Source organism: Ailuropoda melanoleuca, chromosome 6 (genome assembly GCF_002007445.2).
Source record: "Ailuropoda melanoleuca isolate Jingjing chromosome 6, ASM200744v2, whole genome shotgun sequence".
Classification (NCBI taxonomy): Eukaryota; Metazoa; Chordata; class Mammalia; order Carnivora; family Ursidae; genus Ailuropoda; species Ailuropoda melanoleuca.
Genome location: NC_048223.1, coordinates 7,519,647 through 7,544,865, shown reverse-complemented (window position 1 = coordinate 7,544,865; position 25,219 = coordinate 7,519,647). Strand labels below are relative to the sequence as shown.

The window sequence follows — 25,219 nt, the reverse complement described above, 5'->3', positions numbered from 1 at the left end:
GGGGGTGGGGGAATGGGATAGACTGGTGATGGGTAGTAAGGAGGGCACGTATTGCATGGTGCACTGGGTGTTATACGCAACTAATGAAGCATCAAACTTTACATCGGAATCTGGGGATGTACTGTATGGTGATTAACATAATATAATAAAATAAAATTAAAAAAAAAAAAAAAGAAGGTCCTACCAGGACGTGGCATTCACAGTTGAACATTTGAGTAGTCCTTAAGCAGAATAATCTGATGTCCAACAGAATGTGTGATGCCCACCTGTCCTGGGGGTCCCAGGGAGACCAGAAAGTGAGGGAGAAGATGAGGAACCTTTCCGGGGGGACTTCTAGTTCCATGAAAATTTACCCTTGACCTTTGAGCGCTGGCCCACACAGGAAATAGGGCTCTCTCTGGAAGGACTGAGAAGAGGTTCATCAACTGAGAAGGAGAGGGCGTTCTAGGCAAAGGGGATCACATGAGCAAAGGCTCCGTGGGTGAAAGTGCCCAGAATGTTCAGTGTATGGGGAGGTTGACGCTCACTGCAGAGTGGTCATTGGGAGAGTGGCAGAGGTGAAACTGAAAAGGCCAGTGGACCCACATGGCCCAAAGCCATGAATGCTGTTGAGTTAGGCTTTCTCATGTGCGCAAAGCGGGAGCCATGATTCCTCTGAAGCAAGACAGTGACATGATGAGAATGGGATTTTTGAGAAGAACCTTGGGCAGCATTGCAGAATATGTCTTAGAAAGAATGACATCTGGATGATGGGAGAACAGTTTGGAGGCTATTACAGTAGCTCAGACAAGACAAAAGGCAGAACGCAGAGTGCGGTGATAGGAAGATAGTCCAGGGGCGCCTGGGTGGCTCAGCCGTTAAGCGTCTGCCTTCGGCTCAGGGTGTGATCCCAGCGTGCTGGGATTGAGCCCCACATCGGGCTCCTCCGCTGGGAGCTTGCTTCTTCCTCTCCCACTCCCCCTGCTTGTGTTCCCTCTCTTGCTGGCTGTCCCTCTCTCTCCATCAAATAAATAAATAAAATCTTAAAAAGAAAGAAAGAAAGAAAGAAAGTCAGTCCAGATATATTTAGGAGGGAAATTTCAACAGATCCAGATAGCCGGTTCAATGAGGGTAGTAAGAGGGTTCTAAAGTTAGGGACAATTGGGGGATCTTGGCAACTAACCAATGAGAAAATGGGAAGAAACACAAGGATTTGTGGGTCCATATGGATCTGTAGAGGGGCTTCTAGGAGGTGTGCAGTTGTCAGAAATATGTACCTGATTCTCGGGAGGCAGTGGCAGAAGGGGAGCTTACACAGGAGGTCTTCCCCAGGGCGCTCTCATTCGAGTGTCTCAGTGACCTACAATATCCAGAAATGAAGCTGAGAAGATAGGCAATAATATTTATTGTGTACTAAGTTCCTCCACACCCTCATTTCACCATGCTTCCCAGTTGATCTTCACAGTGCATCTTGGGAAATGAGTATTATGACCTCTATTATACCAATGAGGAAATTTGGGTTCAGATAAGTTAAGTGACCTTCTGGGGAGTCACACAGCATTTTTTAGAGATTTTACACCCAGAGATTCTGCTTTCTCTACACCATCCTGCCCCTTAGGCACAACCAAGTTCTCTGAGACAGGGGGGTCAATTAAAGTAGTCAGGGACTACTGGGACGCCTGGGAAGCTCAGTCAGTTAAACATTGGACTCTTGATTTCAGCTCAGGTCCTGATCTCAGGGTTGTGAGGTAGAGCCCCACACTGGGCCCCAAGTCTGGCTCTGCGCTGGGTGTGGAGCTTGCTTAAGATTCTCTCTGCCCTTCCCTGTGTCTCTCTCCCTCTCTCTTAAAAAAAAAAAAAAAGTAGTCATTGTCATTGAGTTTGTTTTTGTTTTAAAGATATGTTAAGATTAAGTAAAAGGTTGGGGTGAATACAGCTGGGGTGGATCAAGTGTTACCAGGGCTGAGCATGTATTCACCCTTACTCTGAGGAATTTGTTTTCCATTCAGAGGAAAGAATTTGGTTCTGTTTGAATTTTGGTTGAAGGCCCAAAGCAGGAAATCCCTGTACTAAGCAGCATCAGCCTTCCTACCATCTAACAGGGCACTGTGACTCACTAAATTCTACAGAATGGTTTGGACTTGCCCTTTCCAAACTGGTTCTTTTTCATGGGCAAAGATGACATTTCAACCTTACTTACCACCAGTTGGAAGGAGATTTGGATTGTTTCTCCCCATGGGGATGCAAGTTGTACCAGGCCAATCACAGACCGGACGCTCCCTTCCTCTCCAGTGCACACATTTGTGCTATGCTGGCTAACTCGGTGGGTGGCAGGGGTAGACTGGCAAAAACCGTTTCTTTCCTTGCAGAGCTCAGCAACTGCACAGGAATGTGGACCGTGGCCTTAGCCCCACTGGCCTCATATGTCATCACCTCTGCTTTCTGGCAAAAAGGGGGCAAAAAGAAACTAGTGCCACATGCAATCAGTGTCCACGTCATTAATCATTCTGAGCAGCAAAAACTTTTCAAAGGCATTTATATTGGTAAAGAGATTTTATAAGTAGAAAAGACATATTCCATTCGTGTTCATGAATGGTCTCAAGGCAATATTAGGTACACTGTACATGGAAAAACAACAAACAGTGAGATGAAAGTTTCCACAATATGATTGCATCCGGCATCGATTATTCACGGATTCATTCATTTATTCAACAGTTATTAAACACCCACAATGTGCCAGATACTGTTCTAATCTATTAGCACTGTCAAATTATTCGTAACAGCTGTCATTTGTCATCATTCCCATGTCCTGGATGTAAGAACAAATACATTTGGACAAGTTAGGTTTATTCCCAATGAAACTAAATGATGGACTAGTTTTCCTCCCTCCAGCTGTGTTTTGAAGGAAAATAAATCCTGTCTATTTTATTCAGCAATCCAGCAGATTAGATTTGTAACCAAAGAAACCAATCGAATCTCTTTTTAAAGCATACTTAAAAAAAAAAAAAACTGGCAAACTAGAATGGCCCAAAGTCCAGATTTATCACCTTTCCCTAAAAAGTCAGTTCTCTTTCATGACTTGAAAACATACTTGGTTATCATTGACTCTTCTCTCTTTCTTGCGCTTCCTATACACTAGTTAACATTCTCTTCATGTCAGCTTCGAGAAGGGCAGGAAGTTTTGTTTCTTTTCTTCCCTGTTAGGTTCCCAGCACCTAGGACAGTGCCTGGCATATAGTAGAGCTCGAAAGTATTTGTTGAATGCTGAGTGAATTCAAGTACAAAAGAGTCCTATCTACCCCTTGGGATTAGGTTCGAAAGTCAGCCTATTAGGCGAAATTAGCATATAGCCCAGTGATTCTTCACAGTCCCTTAAACTGCCCACACAATAAACGTATAGGTCTGTGATGGCTAAGTCCCATGCAGCTTCTTGCCAGCTTTGGAATAGATCATTGTTTGTCAGTTAAGCCCCAGATGAAGTAGTCAGCTAGTGTTTAGGGGGTTATATTGCACACAAAGCATATGACTTCGAATACTTGGAGGATTTGGGGAAGCCATATGGCTTTGGGACCAGATTCAGATCTCTCATCTCACACTTACTGAGTGGATGAACTGGCATTATGTCCACAGGGGTTTCTCCTTCTCCATCCCCTTCCTGTCTTTTTCTTTGTCAAACTCCTAAACTTGAACTGGTATAAATTAAATGTGTACGTATGCCATGCCATAGCACTGTCACTGAACTTCATGAAAGCTGAATAGACCAATAGGGGTGAATCAGACTCCAGGACCACTGACCTCAGTCGGAAAGTCTGCAAATGCGAGATGGTTCTTCCTCCTTCAAATTTGCCCTTCTAGAGCTCAAAAAATCTGAGAACTTTGCAGGTTTTTTTAAAGAGCTGAATCCCTGGATAAGGACTATGACTTCCCCAGGATCAGTGGACAACTCATTTATTTCTACCAGGAAATTTCTAAAGACATTGATTTTCCTCTTTAGCCAACAATCTAAATCTTTTTTTTTTTTAAGATTTTATTTATTTATTTGACAGAGATAGAGACAGCCAGCGAGAGAAGGAACACAAGCAGGGGGAGTGGGAGAGGAAGAAGCAGGTTCATAGCGGAGGAGCCTGATGTGGGGCTCCATCCCATAACGCCGGATCACGCCCTGAGCCGAAGGCAGATGCTTAACTGCTGTGCCACCCAGGTGCCCCATAACAATCTAAATCTTAAGTGAGATTCCCTTTCACACAGAGCAATTTGGGGCTTGCTATTGTAAAGAATAAAGGATGTACTAAGTGCTTTTTTAAAGGACTTCTTAAAGTGTATGTATTTCCTTCACTATATTGCAAAATGCATCTACTCACACAAGTCAAATAAGTACAATCTTAAAAAATAAAATCAACTTAGCTGGTAGCAAATGAGGGAGCTGTTGTCTAAAAATAATAAAATACTATTATTTTCTTATAGGAATCAAGAAAAAAATAAAAGATTTGACTGAAGCTGGCCCATGGTTAGTGAAATTGTATTTGGCAGATAATGGCATAGACAGAAAAGGAAAAGAAGGAGAAAATGGCTTATTGGAATTCACTCAAATTTTAACATGGTGAGTAGAAAAGAGGTTTTATTCGTTCACCTCTTAAACTAGGTGCTTGGGTTAAGTCGTAGGGACAATGATTTGATTGCAATTTATTAACAGTGCCAAGTGAGGTTTTCCAGTTCTGAGAGGGAAGCAGTGACTTACCGTGGTCTTGGTATGTGATCTTAAGGAAAGGCCTGAACTCATAAAAATGACATGACAGACAGGTGTATATGAGCCCAGAAAGAGGCCCCAAAGATCTCACTAGAAACCCCATTTAATGAAGTTGGCAACCAAGGAAAGGCAGGAGTTATGACCTCCAGATTTTTCTTCCCTGAAGTCAGCTATGTGACTATGTAACCTAAGGAAGAAAGGCAGTCTACTCAAAAGTGAACACTGTTTTGTTTTTGATTGCAAAGTTGTCTTAACCTACTTAGGCAGAAAGAGCTTTTCTCAAAAGCTTCTGGAAAACAGAATATTTCCTTGCCATATTTATGCTACAACCTTGGACATCTCTTTGTCCAGCTCTCCTGAATCCCATACCCAGTGGGCCAAACCACAAGTGAGCATTTGCAGCACTGTAGGTAAGCTTGCTCAGTGAGGGCTCCAGGTTATACCATCTTAGACATCAGTACTTATACCACCTTAGGGTAATCAAGGGCAACAGAACATAGCTAAGATTTGAGACTGAGAGTTTGATTGATGGCTATTTATTATTTTAGAAGAAAAAGATTCTTTTTCTAATGTATTTATTTATTTAGGGAAATTGGGAATTTTCAACTTGGATAGCTTGGCTGCTATTTTTATAATATTAATAAATTTCATTTTATTACTCTTTTAATATATTGCTAGATTTAATACATTGCTGATATATTATCCTTTTAGTATATTGCTAACATTTTGTTAAGGGTTTTCACATCTGTGTTTATCAGGGATATTGGTCCCTACTTTTCTTTTCTTATAATGTTTTCCTCTGGTATTGGGATCAAGGTGATTTTGGCCTTACAGAACGAGTTAGGGAGAATTTCCTCGTTTTCTATTTTATGAAAGAACTTGTGTAGAATTAGCATTATTTTATCTTTAAGTATTTGGTAGAATTCACCAGTGAAGACATGTGGACCTGGAGTTTTCTTTAGGGGAAGATTTTTTAACTACAAATTCAATTTCTTTAATAGACAGAAGGCTATTCTGGTTATTTTGGGAGGGGGGGTGTTACGATTTGGTAGTTTATTTCTTTCAAGCAATTTGTTCATTTTGGCTAAGTTTTCATATTTATTGTCTTAAAGTTATAATATTTCCTTCTCATCCTTTTCCTATCTGGAGGATCTGTAGTGATGTCTCCTCTTTTGTGCTTAATATTGATAATTTGTTTTCTCTCTTTTTTTTCCCCAATGAATGTGATTAGAATTCTATCAATTTTGATCTTCTCAAAGAACTTGCTTTTGGTTATCTCTATTTTAATTTTTTCAATTTCATTGATTTATACTCTCATTTTTACTATTTCCTTTATTATGTTTACCTTTAGTTTAATATGCTCTTCTCTTTCTAGTTTATTAAGGTAGAAGCTTAAGTTATTGATTTTAAACTTTTTGTTTTCCTAATGTAAACGGTTATATTAACAATAAGCACTTTTTTATCACATTCTGCAAATTTTGACGTCATATTTTTATTGTAATTCAATTCAAACTATTTTCTAATTTCCCTTTTGATTCCTTTGACCTATGGGTTATTTAGAAGAGTGCTGTTTAGTTTCCACGTATCTGTAAATTTTTCAGCCATTTTTCTCTGGTTGATTTCTTTTTTTTTTTTTTTTTAAGATTTTATTTATTTATGTGACAGAGAGACAGCCAGCGAGAGAGGGAACACAGCAGGGGGAGTGGGAGAGGAAGAAGCAGGCTCCCAGCAGAGGAGGCCGATGTGGGACTCGATCCCGGAATGCCGGGATCATGCCCTGAGCCGAAGGCAGACGCTTAACGACTGCGCTACCCAGGCGCCCCTCTCTGGTTGATTTCTAATGAAATTATGCTGTAATTAGAGAACATACTTGTTTTATGGTCCAGATTATGATCTGTCTTGGTAAATGTTCCATGTGCACTTGAGAAGAATGTGTATTCTGCTATTTTTGGATGGAACGTTAAGAAATGTCAGTTAGGTCCAGTTGGTTGGCAGCATTGTTATGGTTTTCTATATCTTTACAAATTTTCTGTTTCCTTGTTCTGTCAATTATTGAAAGAGGGATAATTGTGACTTTGTTTCTCCTTGCAGTTTAATCAGTTTTGCTTCATGGTTTTTTTAAGATTTATTTTATTTATTTTTTAGACAGAAAAAGAGCGAGGGGGTGAGGGGAGCATGCAAGCAGGGGAGGCGGCAGAGGGAGAGAGAGAATCTCAAGCAGACTCCCTGCTGAGTGTGGAGCCCAATGTGGGGCTCAACCCCAGGACCCCTAGATCATGACTGAGCCAAAATCAAGGGTCGGACGTTCAACCAACTGAGCCACCAGGTGCCCCTTGCTTCATATATTTTTAAGATCCATTGTTAGGTGCAAAACATTTAAGATTAAATCACTTGATGAATTGACCCTTATCATCATTATGAAATCCCCAGTAATATTTTTCTCTTATCTCTGGTAATGTTCCCTTCTCTGAAATATACTTTGATGAATATTAATATAGCTACTTCAGCTTTCTTTGGATTAACATTAGCATGGTATATCTGTTTTTGTCCTTTTACTTTTAACCTATATGTATTTTTATAGTAACTTCTCTATAACTCAGTTTCCTCATTTGTAAAAATGGGGATAATAATAGTGTCTAACTCAAGAGATTGTTATAGGGTTAAATTAGATCATATATGTATGTGCTATATGTAGTGCATAGGACTCCAGCTAGCACCTTTATACAAATTAGAAAAAGAACCCCTCCGGACAGATAAATTAAGACACATCACCTCTGGCCAGTGAGCCAGAGGAGGTTACCCTTTCTAGGTAATGCTTCAGGTCCCAGAACTTGACAAACAAAGCTTGGCAGATTTCAGCCGCACTCACACCTTTGGAGGGCCCATTTGTGCTAGGCACGAGTGCTTAAGCATGTGGGTGGCCCTGATCACATCTGATGCATAGTGAATGCTCCATAAAACCTTAGCTCATGTGAGGCTGTGTAGTGTAGTGATTAAATCCATCGCCTCTGAAATCAGACTTAGATGTAGAATTGTCGAGTTGGGAAGTTTGTCTTCAACACTCTCCCTTCTCCTTCTAGAACCTCTGGTTCCTCCTCAAGCATCCCTGCTCTCACCCATCTTATCTGAAGGAATGGGACACAGACAGGCAGCTCAGGAAGCCGAAGCCAGACAAGTCCTGATTAGATAGGCTATTTCCTTGGGAGCAAGACCTTTGAGAGGGAGAGTCTGGCAGAACCATTGAGCCCCAACCTTGAATGCTAGCTGCTGAATCAACAGAAAGTGTGTACAGGGAGAATGACCTTGTATTTACTACTGGTCTTAACTGCGATTTCACATCCCCAGTGCATGGTAAGGACTCAAAATTGTTTTATTGAAAGTCATATGATAATTTCTTTCAGAGCAGAGGCCATGTGTTCAATTCCTTTCATCTCTGCAATGTTAGACATATCTATGCATTTAGTCAGCATGCACTCAACATAATAACGTTATTGGTACTGCATTTTGCAAGATACTTTCATAGGAACTGCTTCATTCTGTTTTCACCACAACCGTGTGAAACAGACAGAAAAGCCAGTTTGGGGTCCAGTGTTACAGATGAGGAAGATGAGACCCAAGAGGGCACATGCATGGTCTGCCCATGATTACACGGTTGACAGGAGGTAGAAGCTGACCAGGAGCCCAGGCCTTCACCCAGATTCCACGTCCAGTCATGATGCCAGAGATTCTCAAAGACCAGTTGGTAGGCCAGTGCTAGGACATGAAGAAATTTTCAATAATCCTCAAAGAGATTAGAAAAAGAAGATAGTTGGAGTGTTCATTTTTCATAAAGCTAAGCTTACTTAATTTTAAAAGCTATCCTTTATTTTGAGACTATGCCCTTTCTAATTTTGTGTAAAAGTATTTGTTCTTTTATAGTGTTGCTAGATGAGAATTGTTATTTGACATACTAAGAGTTGTCAAGCCAGTCCCCCAAGCTTTTTGACATTTTACTGGTGTGTAAAATCTAAAAGGCTGGGAATCCCTGCACAATACTACACCATATCTTCTGAATAAATAGATGAATGGAAGATTTAAGGCAACTAAAAGTCTTACTTAGGAGAGGCATCCAAACTAGGGATTAAATTGGAAAATTCTGGATTCAATTTCAAATTGGGTCAGTGCATCATCTTTGGAAGGGGGGTCAAAGAGAGTGTTGAGGACCTAAGAAGAGAGATCAGACTCCAGAATAAGTGGATTGAGTTTCTTTGAGTAACCATGCTCGGTACAATGCCATTTTGATTTGTCATTTTCTTTGGCCAGCTTGATCACATACTCCGCTCACTTAAGGGAAATTGACCTCGGAAACAATGCCCTGGGAGAAATGGCTGCTGCTGACATACTTGAAGCACTGAGAGCCAGAAAGACAGGTAGAGTGTTTGTGGTTTGTGTTCCCCTCCACTTGTCCACATCTACTTACCCCTAAATGCTATACTGCTCACAGCGTGCTTTACTTTTCTCATTAAATAACTGGCCTGACCTAAGTGACGACCAGCAGCACTGTCTTAAGCCACCTACCCTTGTGTCCATTTGCTCAGTGATTTGCACAGAGTTCAAGAACTTTTATGATGTCATATGTCGTCTTTGACCTAAGCACAGTAGTTTCCTCTTATGCATGGGGGACATGTTCCAAGACCCCCAGTGGATGCCTGAAACTGCAGATAGGACCAAACCCTATATATATTGGGGCTTTTTTTTCCTATGCAAACATACCTATGAGAGTTTAATTTATAAATAGGCACAGTAGGAGATTAACAATAATAACTATTAGTAAACTGGAATACTTATGACAGTACACTGTAACAAAAATTATGTGAATGTGGTCTCTCTCTTTCAAATATCTTACTGTACCGTACTCGCTCTTCTTCTTGTGATGATGTACGATGACAAAACCTGCGGGAGGAGATGAAGTGAGGGGAATGACGCAGTAGCATTAGGCTGCTATTGATCTGCTGATGATTCCTCGGAAGGAAGACCATCTGCTTCCTGACCATGAGTAACTGGAGCTGTGGAAAGAGAAAGTGCAGATTAAAGGAGGGCTACTGTAAGGAATATTCTCTGAAGACCCTCTCCTAGTCTCTATTCTCCCCCACAACCCAACCTGCGGATATTTCTCCAGACAGCAATTGGAAAACTCAAGCAACACCCCTTATAAGATTCTGACATGCTTGCTGGACCCTCAAAGATTGCTTAAATTGTGATTGACGTTGGGGAGAGCATGAAGGGCTCTTTAAGACCATATAATCCTTTGAAAATGAGAGAATCACATAAGGAATGAGTTATTTATTTAACATTGGCCAACTCTGCCCTCCTCCTTTCATTAATATGCATGACCAGAATTAACGATAGCCATTCTTACTGCTAACAGAGAAGAAGAGAGAGTGGCATTTAAAATAAAGCTCAATGAGGGGCGCCTGGGTGGCACAGTGGTTAGGCGTCTGCCTTCGGCTCAGGGCATGATCCCGGCGTTCTGGGATTGGGCCCCGCATCAGGCTCCTCTGCTACGAGCCTGCTTCTTCCTCTCCCACTCCCCCTGCTTGTGTTCCCTCTCTCGCTGGCTGTCTCTATCTCTGTCAAATAAATAAATAAAATCTTTAAAAAAAAAATAAAGCTCAATGAAAGACATTGTAAACACATGTAAACATCCAAATTCAGTGTTTAAAAAGGGGGAAAGAGCGCCTCGGTGGCTCAGTTGGTTAAGCGTCTGCCTTTGGCTCAGGTCATGATCCTGGGATCCTGGGATCGAGCCCCACAACAGGCTCCCTGCTCAGCGCGGGGAGGCTGCTTCTCCCTCTGCCTGCCGCTCCCCCTGCTTGTGCTCTCTCTCTGTCAAATAAATAAATAAATAAAATCTTTAAAAATAATAAATAAATAAATAAATAGGGGGAAAGACTTCTGTAAGACTGATGAGTCACAGACCTGTACCCCTGAAACTAATAATACATTACATGTTAATTAATTGAATTTAAATTTTAAAAAGTGGGGGAAAGAAGTCTAGGTGCAGTATCTGGCAGGTTACATGAAGAAAATTAAGTAGTGCAAGCATTGGCCTTTATCATTTCTTCGATAAAATTACCTTAGAGACATGGCATAGTTTTACATTGCCCTTTTTCCCTCACCCTGGCAGTTCTAGAGAGAAGAGTTACAGCATTACTGTCTACCGTGCTGCCATTTTTATACTGAAACCACTGCATTGTCATTTCTTCACAGCCAACCAAATGATCCCAAGATTTTTGAATTATCCCTTCATTTTGGAGAAACAGAACATCTACTTCCTAGTCCATTTGAGTTGAATTCAAATGCAATGGAATTATTCTTTTAAAATGAATTTAAATTGAACTTTAAGCTTAATAAGCTGAAAGCAGGTTAATGACTCCATTTGGTTTTCCTTAGCACCGAGGTCACTTTCTCACTATAGGCTGTGGCAGAAGACATTATTAAAGGCTGCAGGCAGTCTTCGGATCATTACTGTAGTGAGTGCTAATGATGGACAGTCTCAGCTGATTTGACAGAAAATTATCCTCATCGAGTACTCACTTGGAGCTGCGGAATATTGTGCTTGCTTAGTAAATGGTTCAGTTTGCATAAATGGGGAAGGTAATGAGGAAATAACCACCTGAAAATACAGATTCTCATTTAAAAAGCATTAAAAAACAATTTTCTAGCTCAAGAAAGCATTTTTTCCCCAAATATAGTAATATATATCATGAGTAGCTTGAATGCATCCACATTTTGAACCAAAATAATTATGGCATGTTTCTGATGGAGCACTTCAGGTTGTTAGTTTGAACGCCAAGAAAGACTTCTCAGCAGGGTTAGCTGGTTGGATTCTATAGGGAAATCTCTTGCCATTTAGCCTTAATGGCATCCTTTTAAACATTAAAAGCAAATAATATCACTGATTATAGAACTAATGTTCTTCTTTTGATTACTTGTGCCTTCTTATCATTTGCAAGTTAACAAGCTAATTTCTAATCCTAATTCTACTCTAACAGGCTAAAGTCATTTACTTGTCTACCAAGGAATTCTTAACAAACTACCTTTAATGATGGAACACACAGTGAAAGGTTTCTCAGAAACATCAGCAACGTCACTTGTTACCAAAAAAGAAAAAGGTTAGCAGAGGGAGAAACTGCTATCTACATCTTATAAGGTTGGTTTTTTTTTTTTTAAGATTTTATTTATTTATTTGAGAGAGAGTGAGAGCTAGAGAGAGAGAGCACACACAGAGGGAGAGGGAGGGAGAGAAGCAGACTTCCCACTGAGCAGGAAGCCTGGGCACAGGGCTCAATCCCAGGACCCTGGGATCATGACCTGAGCTGAAGGCAGACCCTTAACCAACTGAGCCACCCAGGTGCCCCAGGGTTGCTTTTTTACTAACTAAAACAAACAAACAGAAGACTTCAGGATAATTTCATTTATCCATTCTTATTTATCTGTTTATTTCAACATAAATTTATTAAATGCTATAGAACAAGGCAAAATGGCCCACAGACCACTGAGCCAAATGCAAACAGGCTCATTAAGTGACCCACCTTGAAATAGCCATAGGCCCTAACTGACCAATTACAACCAGGCACAATTCCTGAGATTACCAAGAAAAGGAAAATTCCATACATTCCCTGCCTCCTCACTCTGCCCTATAACTGTGGTCCCTACCACTGCCTCTTACCAGACAGTCTCTCCTTTGCTGTCCTGTCCACTACTCCCTTGCAGTGTATTCAGTAAACTTTTATCTCTTTTGTTCTGCCTTGAGTGAATTCTTTCACCACCCATGCTGCCAGCCTGCGGAGCACCCCATATTTGGTGGCCTGCACATCTGATCGGGACACCCCACAAATGCCAGGCCTTGTTCGAGTTGAGCAGTGAATCCCTACTTTCATGGGTCTTACTTCCTAGTGAATGACAGACGGTAAAACAACTATAAAGAGAAATAAAATATATTTTATTGTATGTCAGATGGGGATCATACTTAAGGGAAAAATAAAGCAAGAAAAGGAGATAACACATGTATGTCAGGGGATGGGGAGTTTATTTAGGCTAGCCAGAGAAGGCTGTATTAAGAAGAAACATTTGAGGAAAGACCAGAAGATGTGTGGCAGCAAGCCATATAGATATCTGGGAAAAGAGTGGTCCAGGTAAGCAGAACAGCAAGTGCAAAGGCCTATGGCAGGAGGCTGGCTGGTGTGTTCTAAAAGCAGTATGGAAGCCAGCATGGCTGGAGTGGAGTGAGAAAGAATGGGAGAGGAACAGGACAAAAAATACCAAGAAGTAAGCATGGAGGGAAGAGGGACTTCCAGGCAGCTATGAGGACTTTAGTTTTTAACTTTACTGAGGTGGAGAGGCATTTGAGAATTTTGAGAGGAGTGACCCAATCTGACCCACATCTTAACAGGATTATTTCAGCTCTAAGTTGAAAATAGATTTGAGGAGAGGTGAGGACAAAAGAAGGAAGACCAGTTGGGGAGTTGTCTCTGGAAAAATTAAACAGAAACTTTCCGCAGACCCAGGACACCCAGCATGGTGGAGAATGAGGGTGATGTAAGAAGCTGAAATGAAGAGGATTAGGGAAAATTCTACACACTGAACACTTGGGACTCCGCCTCTGCCGTTACCAGAGCCACTTTGTCTGCCCTGTTTCTGGAGCCTGATAGCCGTGTAGAAGACTGGGGTATTCTTTTTTTTTTTTTTTTTTNAGAGAGCGTGCATGCAAGAGCAGGGGCAGAGGGGGTGGGCAGAGAGAGAAGGGAGAGAGAATCTTAAGCAGGCTCCACACACAGCACAGAGCCTGACACAGGGCTTGATCTCACAACCCTGAGACCATGACCTGAGCCAAAATCAAGAGTCAGATGCTTAACTGACTGAGCCATCCAGGTGCCTGTGGGGTATTCTTTGATAGACTGAATAGCCCCAGAGAAAGGAGCAACAGGTGCTGACTCCTGGCCATGCCCTCATCATTCAAAAAAGCCCAGCAGGTAAGCAAGCCCTGCTCATACAGAAAGAGCTTCCCATCAGCATTTGGATGCCTCATGCTTCACTGTGAACAGAAATCTGAGAACTTCCCCCAGTAAAACAGAAGATAATGCTTCTGTAAAACAAGAACAGGATGCTATGAAAAAAGAATAATTGGGAAAATAAGAAAAAGTTCTTTGCAAATAAAAATGGTAGCCAAAATAAAAATTTCAAAACAAATGTTGAAAGATGAAGTCAAGCAAGTCTTTAAAAAGTAGAACAAAAAATTGATGAGAATATATAGAGAGGATCAGTCTGTGGACACCAGCATTTATTTAACTCATAGTTCAGAAAGAGAGGAGAGAAAAGTGGGGAGAGGGCATTATCAAATAATTATCAAATAAATCAAGAACTTTCCCTGAACCAACAGACATAAATCTGCATATTGAAAGAGTCCATTGAGTGCCCAGCAACAGTGAATGATAAAAGCTATATCACCATGGCATTTAGAACACTAGGAACAAAGGGGAGAATCTAACAACTTAGAGATAAATACTGTATATTCCATTGGAAGGACTGAGAATCAGAATGACATCAGACTTCTAACTGGAAGCTAGAAACTATGGGCACTGACATGACAACTCTGTGAGAACTCTATACATTCCCAACTCTTAACCAAGTATGACAATAAAGTAAAGATGTTTTTAGCACACAAGAACTCACACTGGGCCTCCTCTGTTTCCTAGGAAGCTCCCAGAGAACACACTTGAGCAAAATGAGAGTGAACCACAAAGATGAAGAATGCAGAACCCAGAAATCAGGAGAGTCAATATAGAAAAGTAGAAAAGGAAATCCCAGATGATGGTTGAGGGCCAGAACTAGTCCAAATTGGAGCCGAAAAATAGAAGACTTTGGAAAGGAGGAATACTGCAGTAAAAACTGAGTAGAGCATTGGAAATACTTAAGTATTTTGCAAGAAATATGGGTATATGACAAATAAAAGAAATTGGGGGAAATACTTAAAATAGGTACACAGAAAACAACGCAAAGGAAAAATTGAGACAATTATTAACTCAAACAGAAGAAAATTATATAAGTGGGGCACCTGGCTGGGTCAGTCAGCAGTGTGTGACTCCTGATGTTGGGGCTGTACATTCAAGTTGGGTGTAAAGATTACTTGAAATAAAATCTTAAAAAAGAATTATATAAGAAAGGGAAACACTGTGAACAAAATGTATATGACCATCCCAGTCAACATACCAAGTGTTGATTTAACTAAAAATTGTGAAATGTCACTATTGGGAGGTTTGGTGAGAGGAAATGATAACAGTTAATATGTAAAATTTTTACTGGAAATATCAAATAATATAAAAAGCAGTTTGTTTGAAATAAGGCAGTAAATCTCATGAAAAACAGCTGAGTGAGTTAAAAGTGGTTGTCTCTGGAGAAGAAGACTGGGGGTGTCGAGGGGAAAGGCAAGGTTCTGTTGTTTTTCATTAGGAACTTTTTAGCTCTGTTTAATTTTTTAGCTATATGTACACATTACTTTGATTATATTTTTAGAGAATTGAAAAGTGGATCTCTTTCTACCATGTGACTCATTGTTATATAATTCCATGTCAATATCTAATACTATCTCTTTTTTTTAGATTTTATTTATTTGAGAGAGAGAGCACTCGCACAAGCATGAGTTGGGGGAGGGGCAGAGGGACAAGCAGACTCCCCACTGAGTGCAGAGCCTGACTTGGGGATCGATCCCAGTGCCCCGAGATCATGACCTGAGCTGAAGTCAGACGCTGAATGACTGAGCCACCCAGGCAGCCCAGTATCTAATACTATCTTTAATCACCTCAGCTTCCACTAAGGGGTTGGAGGCCTCACACACTATATAGAACATTGACAAATGGCTAGAGTTTTATAAAGAGATAAAAAGGATGACCAAAAGTGTGATGTTCAGGGAATATGACAGTCTTTTGTGGGTGTGGCTGTCTCATGAATCCTCTGAGACCTCAAGCTGGCCCCCATACCACACTGCTGGCCCCATTTCAAGTGGTTTCTAGCCCCAACACTCCTCACAGCCTGAGCCATGCATCTCCCTCCTGACCTTCACACTGGTCAAGATGTTGGGCCTTGTTTTCTTATTGAAACTCCTGTCTTCCTCTACGTTTGAGCCTGTCTTCTTTTTTTTTTCAACCCTGAGGTTTGTTTTTCTCCCTGACGATGATTTCTTCCTATTTGCTATTAAATTCTGCATCAGTTAGAGATGATATTTGGCTGCATGGAATAGGACCAGCTATAGTGGCTTAATCAGGAAGAGGAAGACAGAGTGGGTACAGATACGCCCCAACATCATTCCTTTCTCTTTCTCCACTGTCAGCCTTAGCAGGTGGTTTTATCCTCATAGCTGTAAGGTGGCTGCTTCACTGAGAGCCTCCCATCTCTCTTCCAGACCAGAAGAAGGGGGAAGGGACAAGGAGGAAGTACTGGTACCTCTACGAGGAAATGGCAGAAGTCCCCAGCATACTTATGCTTTTTTCCATTTGGTCAGAAGTATGTCACATGCCCATCCCTAATTTTTAGCTGAGCACATTGCTGCCCTAAGAAAAATCTGAGCTCTGTTAGAAAATAAGCTCAGAAAAGTTATTAGTCGGGAAACTTGAAGTATTTGCCTCAAGCTCCTTTAGATGATGATTGGTAGGTCAGCTGGTCTACACTAGACCTGGTCAAAGGCCTTGAACGCAGTGACCCCTCCGGAGTGGCCCAAGTGAGACAGCAGGGTCTTTATTAGACATTCCACATGGCCCCTCAAGTCACCTAGCAGACCTACATCTGTAAAACCTGCTGCTCTGTAAGGAAACATGGAAGACACTGGGCCGAAATTAGACCTAGGAAGCATGAGTGCCTCTCAACCTAGGCACACCCCTGGGAGATGATTGCCTTAGATTTTATTATGGCCCAGCCCCACCCTGCAGTATCAGAGCAATGTTCTCCCTACCACCACACCTTTTTTTGTGATGACCCACAGGATGGAATGTCCCATAGGATAGAATGACCACACCAAGTACCAATAAGCACTGCTCACCAGAGGAAAACATCCAAGTAGGATGCTGAGGGGCGCCTGGGTGGCACAGCCGTTGGGCGTCTGCCTTCAGCTCAGGGCGTGATCCCGGCATTATGGGATCGAGCCCCACATCAGGCTATGAGCCTGCTTCTTCCTCTCCCACTCCCCCTGCTTGTGTTCCCTCTCTCGCTGGCTGTCTCTGTCTCTGTCAAATAAATAAATAAAATCTTTAAAAACAAAAAAACAAAAAAAAACAAATAGGATGCTGATGTTGCTTATCTTCCAGGCACATATGTACCACCAAAGGAAGCCCTCAGTGACACCGTTTCTGGCCCTTTATAAGTCCTGAAATTAAAAACTATATTGTCTTATACCTCCAGGTCCCTTATCCATATTCATCCACCTTACCCCCCACTTTGCTGTGCCCGGCCTGGTTTGTTCCCACACCCTGCCAACCATTTTCATGTTTCAACCTCAGCTGACCCTCTGGAGGGTCATGCAGTACTATTTTTAAGTACTTATTTTTAAGTACTTATTTATAGTACATACAACACTATTTTTAAGGTTCTTTTTTTTCCTCTCAACCATATTTCCTACCTACCTTTCTGCTTCTGGCCTCTTCCTGGTGTATCCTGACCTCCAGAAACTACAGCTTGCAGGGCCACAGAGGCCCTGCAAAAAGGATCCCAGACATCTGGCTAGATGAGAAACAAGAAGGGGGAGAAGGGCAGGTGCCATGGGAAATACCAGAAGGATGGGTTGACACAGGCTCTCCAAGTGGCATGCTAGGTATTTAAGTCTTATTATTCTGACCCCAATTTTGATGTGTGGGAGTCGGTTTTTCCACACACCACCAAGCAATTCCCAAATACTAGCTGGGTGGCCTACAGTTCAACTCAATTCTGACCCTACCTACCTGGAGATTAGCAGCAGAATCCACAGGTTAAGGGCTCAGTCCCACAAAACTGTCCCTTCCCCACCACCACCACTTCAGACATCAATAGCAAGTCCAGATTGTTACGTGGGCTTTCTGACTGACTGGCTATAAATCTCAGGTTCTCATGACCCACTCCTCGGGTTTGATTAATTGGCTAGAATAGCTAATATGACTCAGGAAACCAGTTTATTCACTAGATTGCTGGGTTATTACAAAGGATATTAAAGGATACAAATCAATAGCCAGGTGAAGAGATACAGAGGGCGAGGTCTTGAACAAAGCAGCTCTGTCCTCATGGAGTTTGGAGCCCAGCATGGTGGCACGTGGAAGCATTCTGGTTTCCCAACCTGGAAGCTCTTTGAATTCTGTCCTTTGGATTTTTATTACATAGGCATGATTGATTAAATCATTGGCCATTGGTGATTGATTCAACCTCTGGCCCCTTTCCCCTCCCTGGAGAATCAGGGGTTAAGACTGAAAGTTCTAACCCTCCATTTATGGTTGGTTCCCCTGGCAACCAGCCCCATCCTCAGGTGCTGTCCAAAAGTCTCCTCATTAACATAAACTCAGGTGTGGTGGAAAGGGGCTCCTTATGAATTACAAGGTACCCATTTCAACCTTTATGGCTCTAAGGCATTTTCAGGAACTGAGAACAAGGGATCCAGTGTAGTTAACAGGGAGTGTTATATTGGTGTCAAGTGTACAATATAGTGATTGAACAATTGTGTATCTTACTCAGTGCTCATCGTGCTAAATGTACTCTTTAATCACCATCACCTACTTTACCCATCCCCCCACACACCTAAGAAACCAAAAGATGCGCCCATTTCTCTTATTGTTCAGGAAATTCCAAAGGTTTTGGGAGCCATGAACCATGAACAAAGACCAAATATATATGAGAAATCTGAATAATCTAAATGTAATTTTCTTATAAATCACAATATTGCTGGTCTTTATAGGAAAATCAATGAGAAATCTTGGTTTCGAGTGATACAAGACCAACTCAAACTGATCTAAGTACAGACATACGAAATTGTTGCCCCATATAACTAGAAGTCCAGGGGTGATTCTAGGTACAGGGCCAGCTGGATTTAGGGGTTCAAGTAATACTACCTACCTTCATCTCCTGGAAGTTCTGCTTGTGTTGACTTTATTCTCAGACAGGTTCTTCCTACAAAGTAGCATTTTGGGCAGCACTGGCCATAAGTTTACATTGTACCCATTTAATCTCAAGAAAGAGTCTTTCTGCTGATTTCAATGGACCATCATGAGTCACATGCATACCTGTTAACCATTCACTGTGCCAGGGAGAATAAATCCACTAATTGGCCAGATCTGTGTTATGTGCCCATCTACCCCTGGAGGACAGGGGAGTGGAACCCCAAAGTAAACCCAAGATTCTGTTCCAGAAAGAAGCTAAAATGCAAGCTGGACAAGCAAAACCAAGAGAGGTCCACTAAACATGAAGAGCCAATAAAGTATTAGAGGTGATGAATGACAAGATCAGAATTTCACTTTCAGATGATTAATCTGGAAGTAGATTCCAGGATGAATTTGGGGGTGGGGAAGTCTGAAGCTAGGAAGACCAGTTGGAAGGCTACTACAATTATCCAGGTAAGCGTATGATAGTAGGAATGGAAAAGAAAGGACTAGAGTGAGAAGTTACTACAGAAATAAATTGTTACGGATCACTCACATCAAGAAGATATAAGGAAAAGGTATTAGGTGAGAGGAAAATTGCCCCGTTAATAAGAATGTGGGAGAATGCCCCTCTCAGAAGCTAAGACCCAATCCATCCAATGGAGTTGTGAGAGATCCTGCCTATTTACTATTATGTTCTTCCCCTTTCAGGTAAACTCCCAGTCTTAAAAATTATAATCACTCCTCAAGTCTCTTCAGACATCTTCAGATCTGTTTGGAAAAATAGCAAGAAATCTAGTATTACCCGTAAAAAGAAGAAAGAGGTATGCTCTTGGATGTCTGTGTCTGCGAGTTACAGCCCCCAGGGGAGCAGGTGTGTGGAGCCTGGGCGCTACATTGGGGTAGATGCTACCCTCAGCAGATTTTGCACTTGATAAAGTCATGAGCATTTTGGTTCTAGGTAACAGTATCCTAAACCATCAGTCCATTCTGATGGATGATGACTGTACCAAAGGACGAGTAGTAGGATTCCCTCAAATGTTAGTGCAAACCTTGCCTCCTGTCTTCAGCTTTCCCACTTCCCCCCAAATCCTGGTTCCTGTTAGCTTATTGTGGGTTTGAAATGGTGAATTTAACTAAACTATTTATGAAACATGTGGGATCTATTAGGTAGGTAATGCTTTACATATGTTTACTCTCTGTTGTATGAAGTTGAACTTCCTTTTTTCTTTTTATAATTTATGATTTTTTGTTCATTATTTCACAGGTTAAAAACTGAATATGGATGCCATTTATCTTTATGGATGCTATCTATTACCATGGCCAACCAGACATGTGTAAAAAGATATTGCTTGTTCTATAATAATAGTTTTCACTGGAACCAAGCCCCTTTCAAGTTCTAAAATTTGATGACTGATTTATGTAAGTTCAAAGTAGTGTTAATCCTATTATGCTTGTCATTTTCTAAAATGAGGGTTTCAGGGGCGCCTGGGTGGCACAGCGGTTAAGCGTCTGCCTTCGGCTCAGGGCGTGATCCTGGCGTTGCGGGATCGAGCCCCACATCAGGCTCCTCTGCTATGAGCCTGCTTCTTCCTCTCCCACTCCCCCTGCTTGTGTTCCCTCTCTCGCTGGCTGTCTCTCTGTCAAATAAGTAAATAAAATCTTTAAAAAAAAAATAAAATAAAATAAATAAATAAATAAAATAAAATGAGGGTTTCAGAAGCTGGCCTTAGTAAAAATAGGTAGGATTCTTCTCTGGTGCTTCTCATGTGCATGTGAAATTTATAACTTGAAGGAAGTCACGATCTTTATCTAAGAAAGAAAGAATTTTCTTTTGTAAGTATATCTATAATTGGGGACAATAGGCATATTTGGAAATAATCACTTTCTGAAAGACAACATCCCCCAAAATGGGGATCTTCCCCAAATGAGGTAATTTCTAATCACTTTAACCGCCCCCCCCAATGAAGATGTCTGCTCCATGGGAAAGAGAAGAGGTGTGGTTGACCAACGTATGGATGATAAATTGGATTAGTTCTAAGTTATATGGCATTACAATATGATGCAGGGACGAAAAGTGTGGACTGGGGAATGAAGTGGACTGGAATTCTCGGTGGAAAACTGCTGCTTTCCAGTTGTGTGACATTGGCCAAGTGAGGTTTCACTGAGCCTCAGTTTTCCCTGATAAGATACAGATAAGAATAGCACCTGTCTCATTTGGTGAGCTCTGAATGAGATGACACATGTCAAGAATTTTTGAACAATACTTGTTTCATAGTACATGCTCAAATATAAATGTTAGTGGCAGTTATTATTGTTGATGTTAGAATTGAATGATTCAGTTATTTCACTTGGAAAAGCTACACAAAAAAAATAAAAAAGAAGAAAAACAGACTTAAGACCTTTCCATTTTGAAGGAAAAAACAAAACAAAAAAACCCCCACAAAAAGCAAGTCTGGTGGGGCATCTGGCTGGCTTAGTCGGTAGAGCATATGACTCTTGATCTCAGGGTTGTGAGTTCAAGCCCCACATTGGGTGTGGAGCCTACTCAAAATAAAAAATAGAGAAAGAAAGAAATGAATGCACATAAAAAAAGGCAAGACTTATTCAACTATGTACAAATCAAGTTCTGGCAAGTCTGTGGAACCAAACTATGTGAAGGTGAGGGTGTTTATAGTCAATTATGTTCACCCTTAAATATCTTAGCATCTAGCTAGGAAGATAAGATCCTCATATGTTAAAAGTACGTAATTAACAGAGTGTGAGAGTTGAAATAATATAACAGATCTTCAGAACTTATATATCCAGTATATGAGGCCTCCTAAGAAATTGTACCTGCTTTTAAAAAAAAAAAAAAAAAAGATGATTTTCAGATTTGCCACTGACATCCACTGGGTGGGAGTATAAGATCTGTGTGCCTCTTTAGAAGCCTTTTTTTTTTTTTTAAGATTTTATTTATTTATTTGAGAGAGAGAGAGCATGGGGGGGGTGGCGGGGAGGCAGAGGGAGAGGGAGAAACAGACCCCTTGCCGAGCAGGGAGCCTGATGCGGGGCTTGATCCCAGGGCTCTGGGATCATGTTCTGAGCCAAAGGCAGATGCTTAACCATCTGAGCCACCCAGGCGCCCCTTGAATTCTTTTGACATTGTCCATCAAAATGAAAAATATATAACTTTTGACCTAGTTATTCTAGAAATATATTTTACAAAGATGCTCTCAAACATGTATAAGGAAATATTTATAATGATGTTTGATGTATCACTGTTTATTATACATTGGAAATAGTTTAATGTCTCTCAAAGGATTTTCAGAGAAATAAATCACAGGAAATGTATGTGGTGGAATACCATGCAGACATCAAGAATAATGTGGATAAGGAAGTATTTATGTGAAAAGCTGTCCCACTCATACTGTTAAACAAAAAGAGCAGGCTAGAGGGGCACCTGGCTGGCTCAGTGAGTGGAGCATCCAACTCTTGACCTCAGGGTTGTGAGTTTGAGACCCATGTTGGATGTGGAGATTACTTTAAAAAAAAAAATTTTTTTTAAAAAGCAGGCTAGAGAATAATATGTGTAAAAAACTCATATGAAAAATGAATTGATGTAATATGAGCCAGCTATCCCACTTCTGGGTATATACCCAAAAGAAATGAAAGCAGAATTATGAAGAGATATTGTATACTCATGTTCATAGTGGCATTATTCACAGTAGTCAAAAGGTGCATGCAACCCGGATATCCATTGACAGATGCATGGATCAGCAAAATGTGGTCTATCCATACAGTGTAATATTATTTTGCCTTAAAAAGGAAGGAAATTCTGACACATGCTGCAACATGGATGAACCTTCAAGGCATTGTGCTAAAGTGAAATAAGCCAGTCGCAAAAAGACAAATACTGTATGATTCTACTCATATGAGGTACATAGGGTAATCAGACTCAGAAACAAAGAATGCTGGTTGCCGGTGGAAGAAGGGGAGATAGAAGGTTGTTTAAGGAGTATAGTTTTGGTTTTGGAAGATGAAAAAGTTTTGGAAAGTGTTTGTATAACAGTGTAAGTGTCCTGGAGCACCTGGGTGGCTTGGTCGGTTAGGTGTCTGACTCTTGATCTCAGCTCAAGTCTTGATCTCAGAGTCATGAGTTCATTCCCTGCATTGGGCTCCATGCTGGGTGTGGAGTCTACTTTAAAACAAAACAAAACAAAAACAACATAAATGTACTTAAATACTACTGAACTCTACACTTAAAATGGTGGCAAACTTCATTATGTATATTTATCTCAATTAAAAAATTTTAGGGGCACCTGACTGGCTCAGTTGGTAGAGTGTGTGACTCTTGGTCTCAAGGTTGTAAGTTCAAGCCCCACTTTGGGTGTAGAGATTACTTAAAAGTAAAATATTTTTTAAAAAATTTTAATGAGTTGTATTATGTGTCTGTACATATGTAGGAATTTCTGGAGAGTCTATTAACAGCACTTGTTTTTTTTCATTGTATACTCATTTTACTATTTTAAAATTTTTATCATTTATGAGCTGTCAATTTTAAAAACTTGAAATTGTTCTATAAACATCAGTAACAGCACTTTTTGCTTACTATGTGACCCAGTGCCAAAAGAGTGGAAGAAACACAGTAAGTGCTGTGATTTCCTGGGAGTATATGAATATATGTTGGCAGAGAGCGAAGACGAGTAAGATTTCTCTAAGTGCAGAGAGCAATCCAGCTGGAGCAGGTAGGGGGAAGTTTTGTCCAGTTTCAGAGATGTTAAAGTGTAAAAGAAAAGAGGCCATCCTCTCGGCTTACATCCTCTCGTCTGACTTTCTCTTCTTTTCTCTTTCAAACTGGCTGGTTCCCAACAACTTAGTGCATTTTATCCTCATCTGATTCCGGCCTTCCTCCTTCGTTAGATATCTCGCATTTAGAACCATCTCTAGTCAGATGTGTGGTCGTTTAATATGAACAGAACATGTTCATCTGGGTTTGTTTATAGGCATTTTTATCTGGCTCATAAAGTTAGTGTGGTGAGTTTAACATCTGCCATCACCACTACTGCTCTGCTCTGGCTGACAGCTTGGAGAGGTGTGCTCTCTTCACTCATATCCTGGCCTTGAGGGCCTCCCATCTCCCCCCAGTTCAAACTTGACTTCTTCCATGAGGCTTTTCCTCATGGTGTCAGTCCTCAGGGATATCTCTGTTCCTCACAGCATTTAATATTTCACTCAACAAGCAGCACGCATAGCATCTAGCCAAATGTGACCCGGTGTCCATATTTCTATTTTTACATATTTATGCATTCTTGTGTCCTCTGCCTGACTGCTGGAGTTTGGTTAGCCTCCGTCCAGACACAAGGCCTGGCATGAGGGGACCAGAGGAGACTGAGAGTAAGAAGACGTGGGAGGCTTGGAATCCCAAACCCGACACTACAGGTGTCCACCACTAGGTGGTGGTGGTAATCAGTCATCTCCTTAGGCATTCTATGCCTCAACTTTCTTATCTTTCAAAATGAAGATGTCTGCTTGGCTTGAGAGAACAGTAGAACATGACCCCAGGCTAGCAATAGAAGAACCCAAGTTTCATAATTGTCACCTTCACGTAATAGCGGTGTTACTTGTACATATAAAAGGAGGAGGTTAAGCTACATCAGGTTCTCAGAGCGTGGGCCCCAGAGTTCTTGGCATCCTTTCAGGGTACCAACAGGTCAAAACTATTTGCATGCCAATATTCAGAGCTTTTTCCCTCTTTTCACTCTTTAGGAGTGTACAGTGGAGTTTTCCAGAAGCTACATTGTATGTGGCACCATTGCTCTAATAATTTGTGATCAGTTTATTACTGTTACTTTAAATCTTCCCCTCAATTTAAGTTGCTTAAAAAGCAAACATAAATCTTACATAAAGACTCTTTAAGGTCCTGTGGTTTTTAAGTATAACGGGGTGCTGAGCCCAAAAAGTTTGAGAACCACTGAACCAGGTTTCTCACAAGACCTGAGGCCAGACGTTTCCTAGATACCGAGGACAAGGTATCTTGTATAAAGACATGGTCCCTGCTTTGATGGGGTTTACATGGGGGGCGGGGAACAGTTACATTAACAAGATGATTTGTGAGAGTGTTAAGTTTCTTGGAGGCACACATCAGGACACCTGGTGCCTGCGCAGAGTGCTCCGGGTCGCGGGAAAGGAACACTCAGCAGCGAAGCGTCCAGGCTTCACACCGCAATCGCCCTGAAGGCCCTAAGCGCTCTCGGCTGCCCCAGCGAGCGGGGGTGCAGGGGGGACAAGCGGTCCGGCGCTAGCGTAAGATGACGTCACTGGGCCGCGCCAGCCAATCGGGGCGGCCCCTGTCGTAGGCGCTGCGGTGTTCCGTGGCCTGCAG

General features: G+C 41.3%; 1 protein-coding gene across 2 annotated transcripts in view; it reads left to right on the top strand.

Annotated features, from left to right (window-relative positions):
• Nucleotides 1-20,268, top strand: part of LOC100467314 — a 47,777-nt gene extending 27,509 nt beyond the window's left edge. The window contains exons 9-12 of one of the 2 annotated variants that reach the window (XR_004625931.1): nt 4,444-4,579; nt 9,029-9,135; nt 13,270-13,436; nt 19,567-19,643. Coding sequence is in view for 1 of the 2 variants with exons in the window: in XM_034661763.1 (XP_034517654.1) it covers nt 4,444-4,579; nt 9,029-9,135; nt 19,567-19,679; nt 20,123-20,134 (368 nt within the window). In the remaining variant the exon portion in view is untranslated. Of the gene's footprint in view, nt 1-4,443; nt 4,580-9,028; nt 9,136-13,269; nt 13,437-19,566; nt 19,680-20,122 lie in introns of those variants that run through there. The other variant, XM_034661763.1, reaches the window with a different exon arrangement.
• Nucleotides 20,269-25,219: the final 4,951 nt, after the last annotated feature.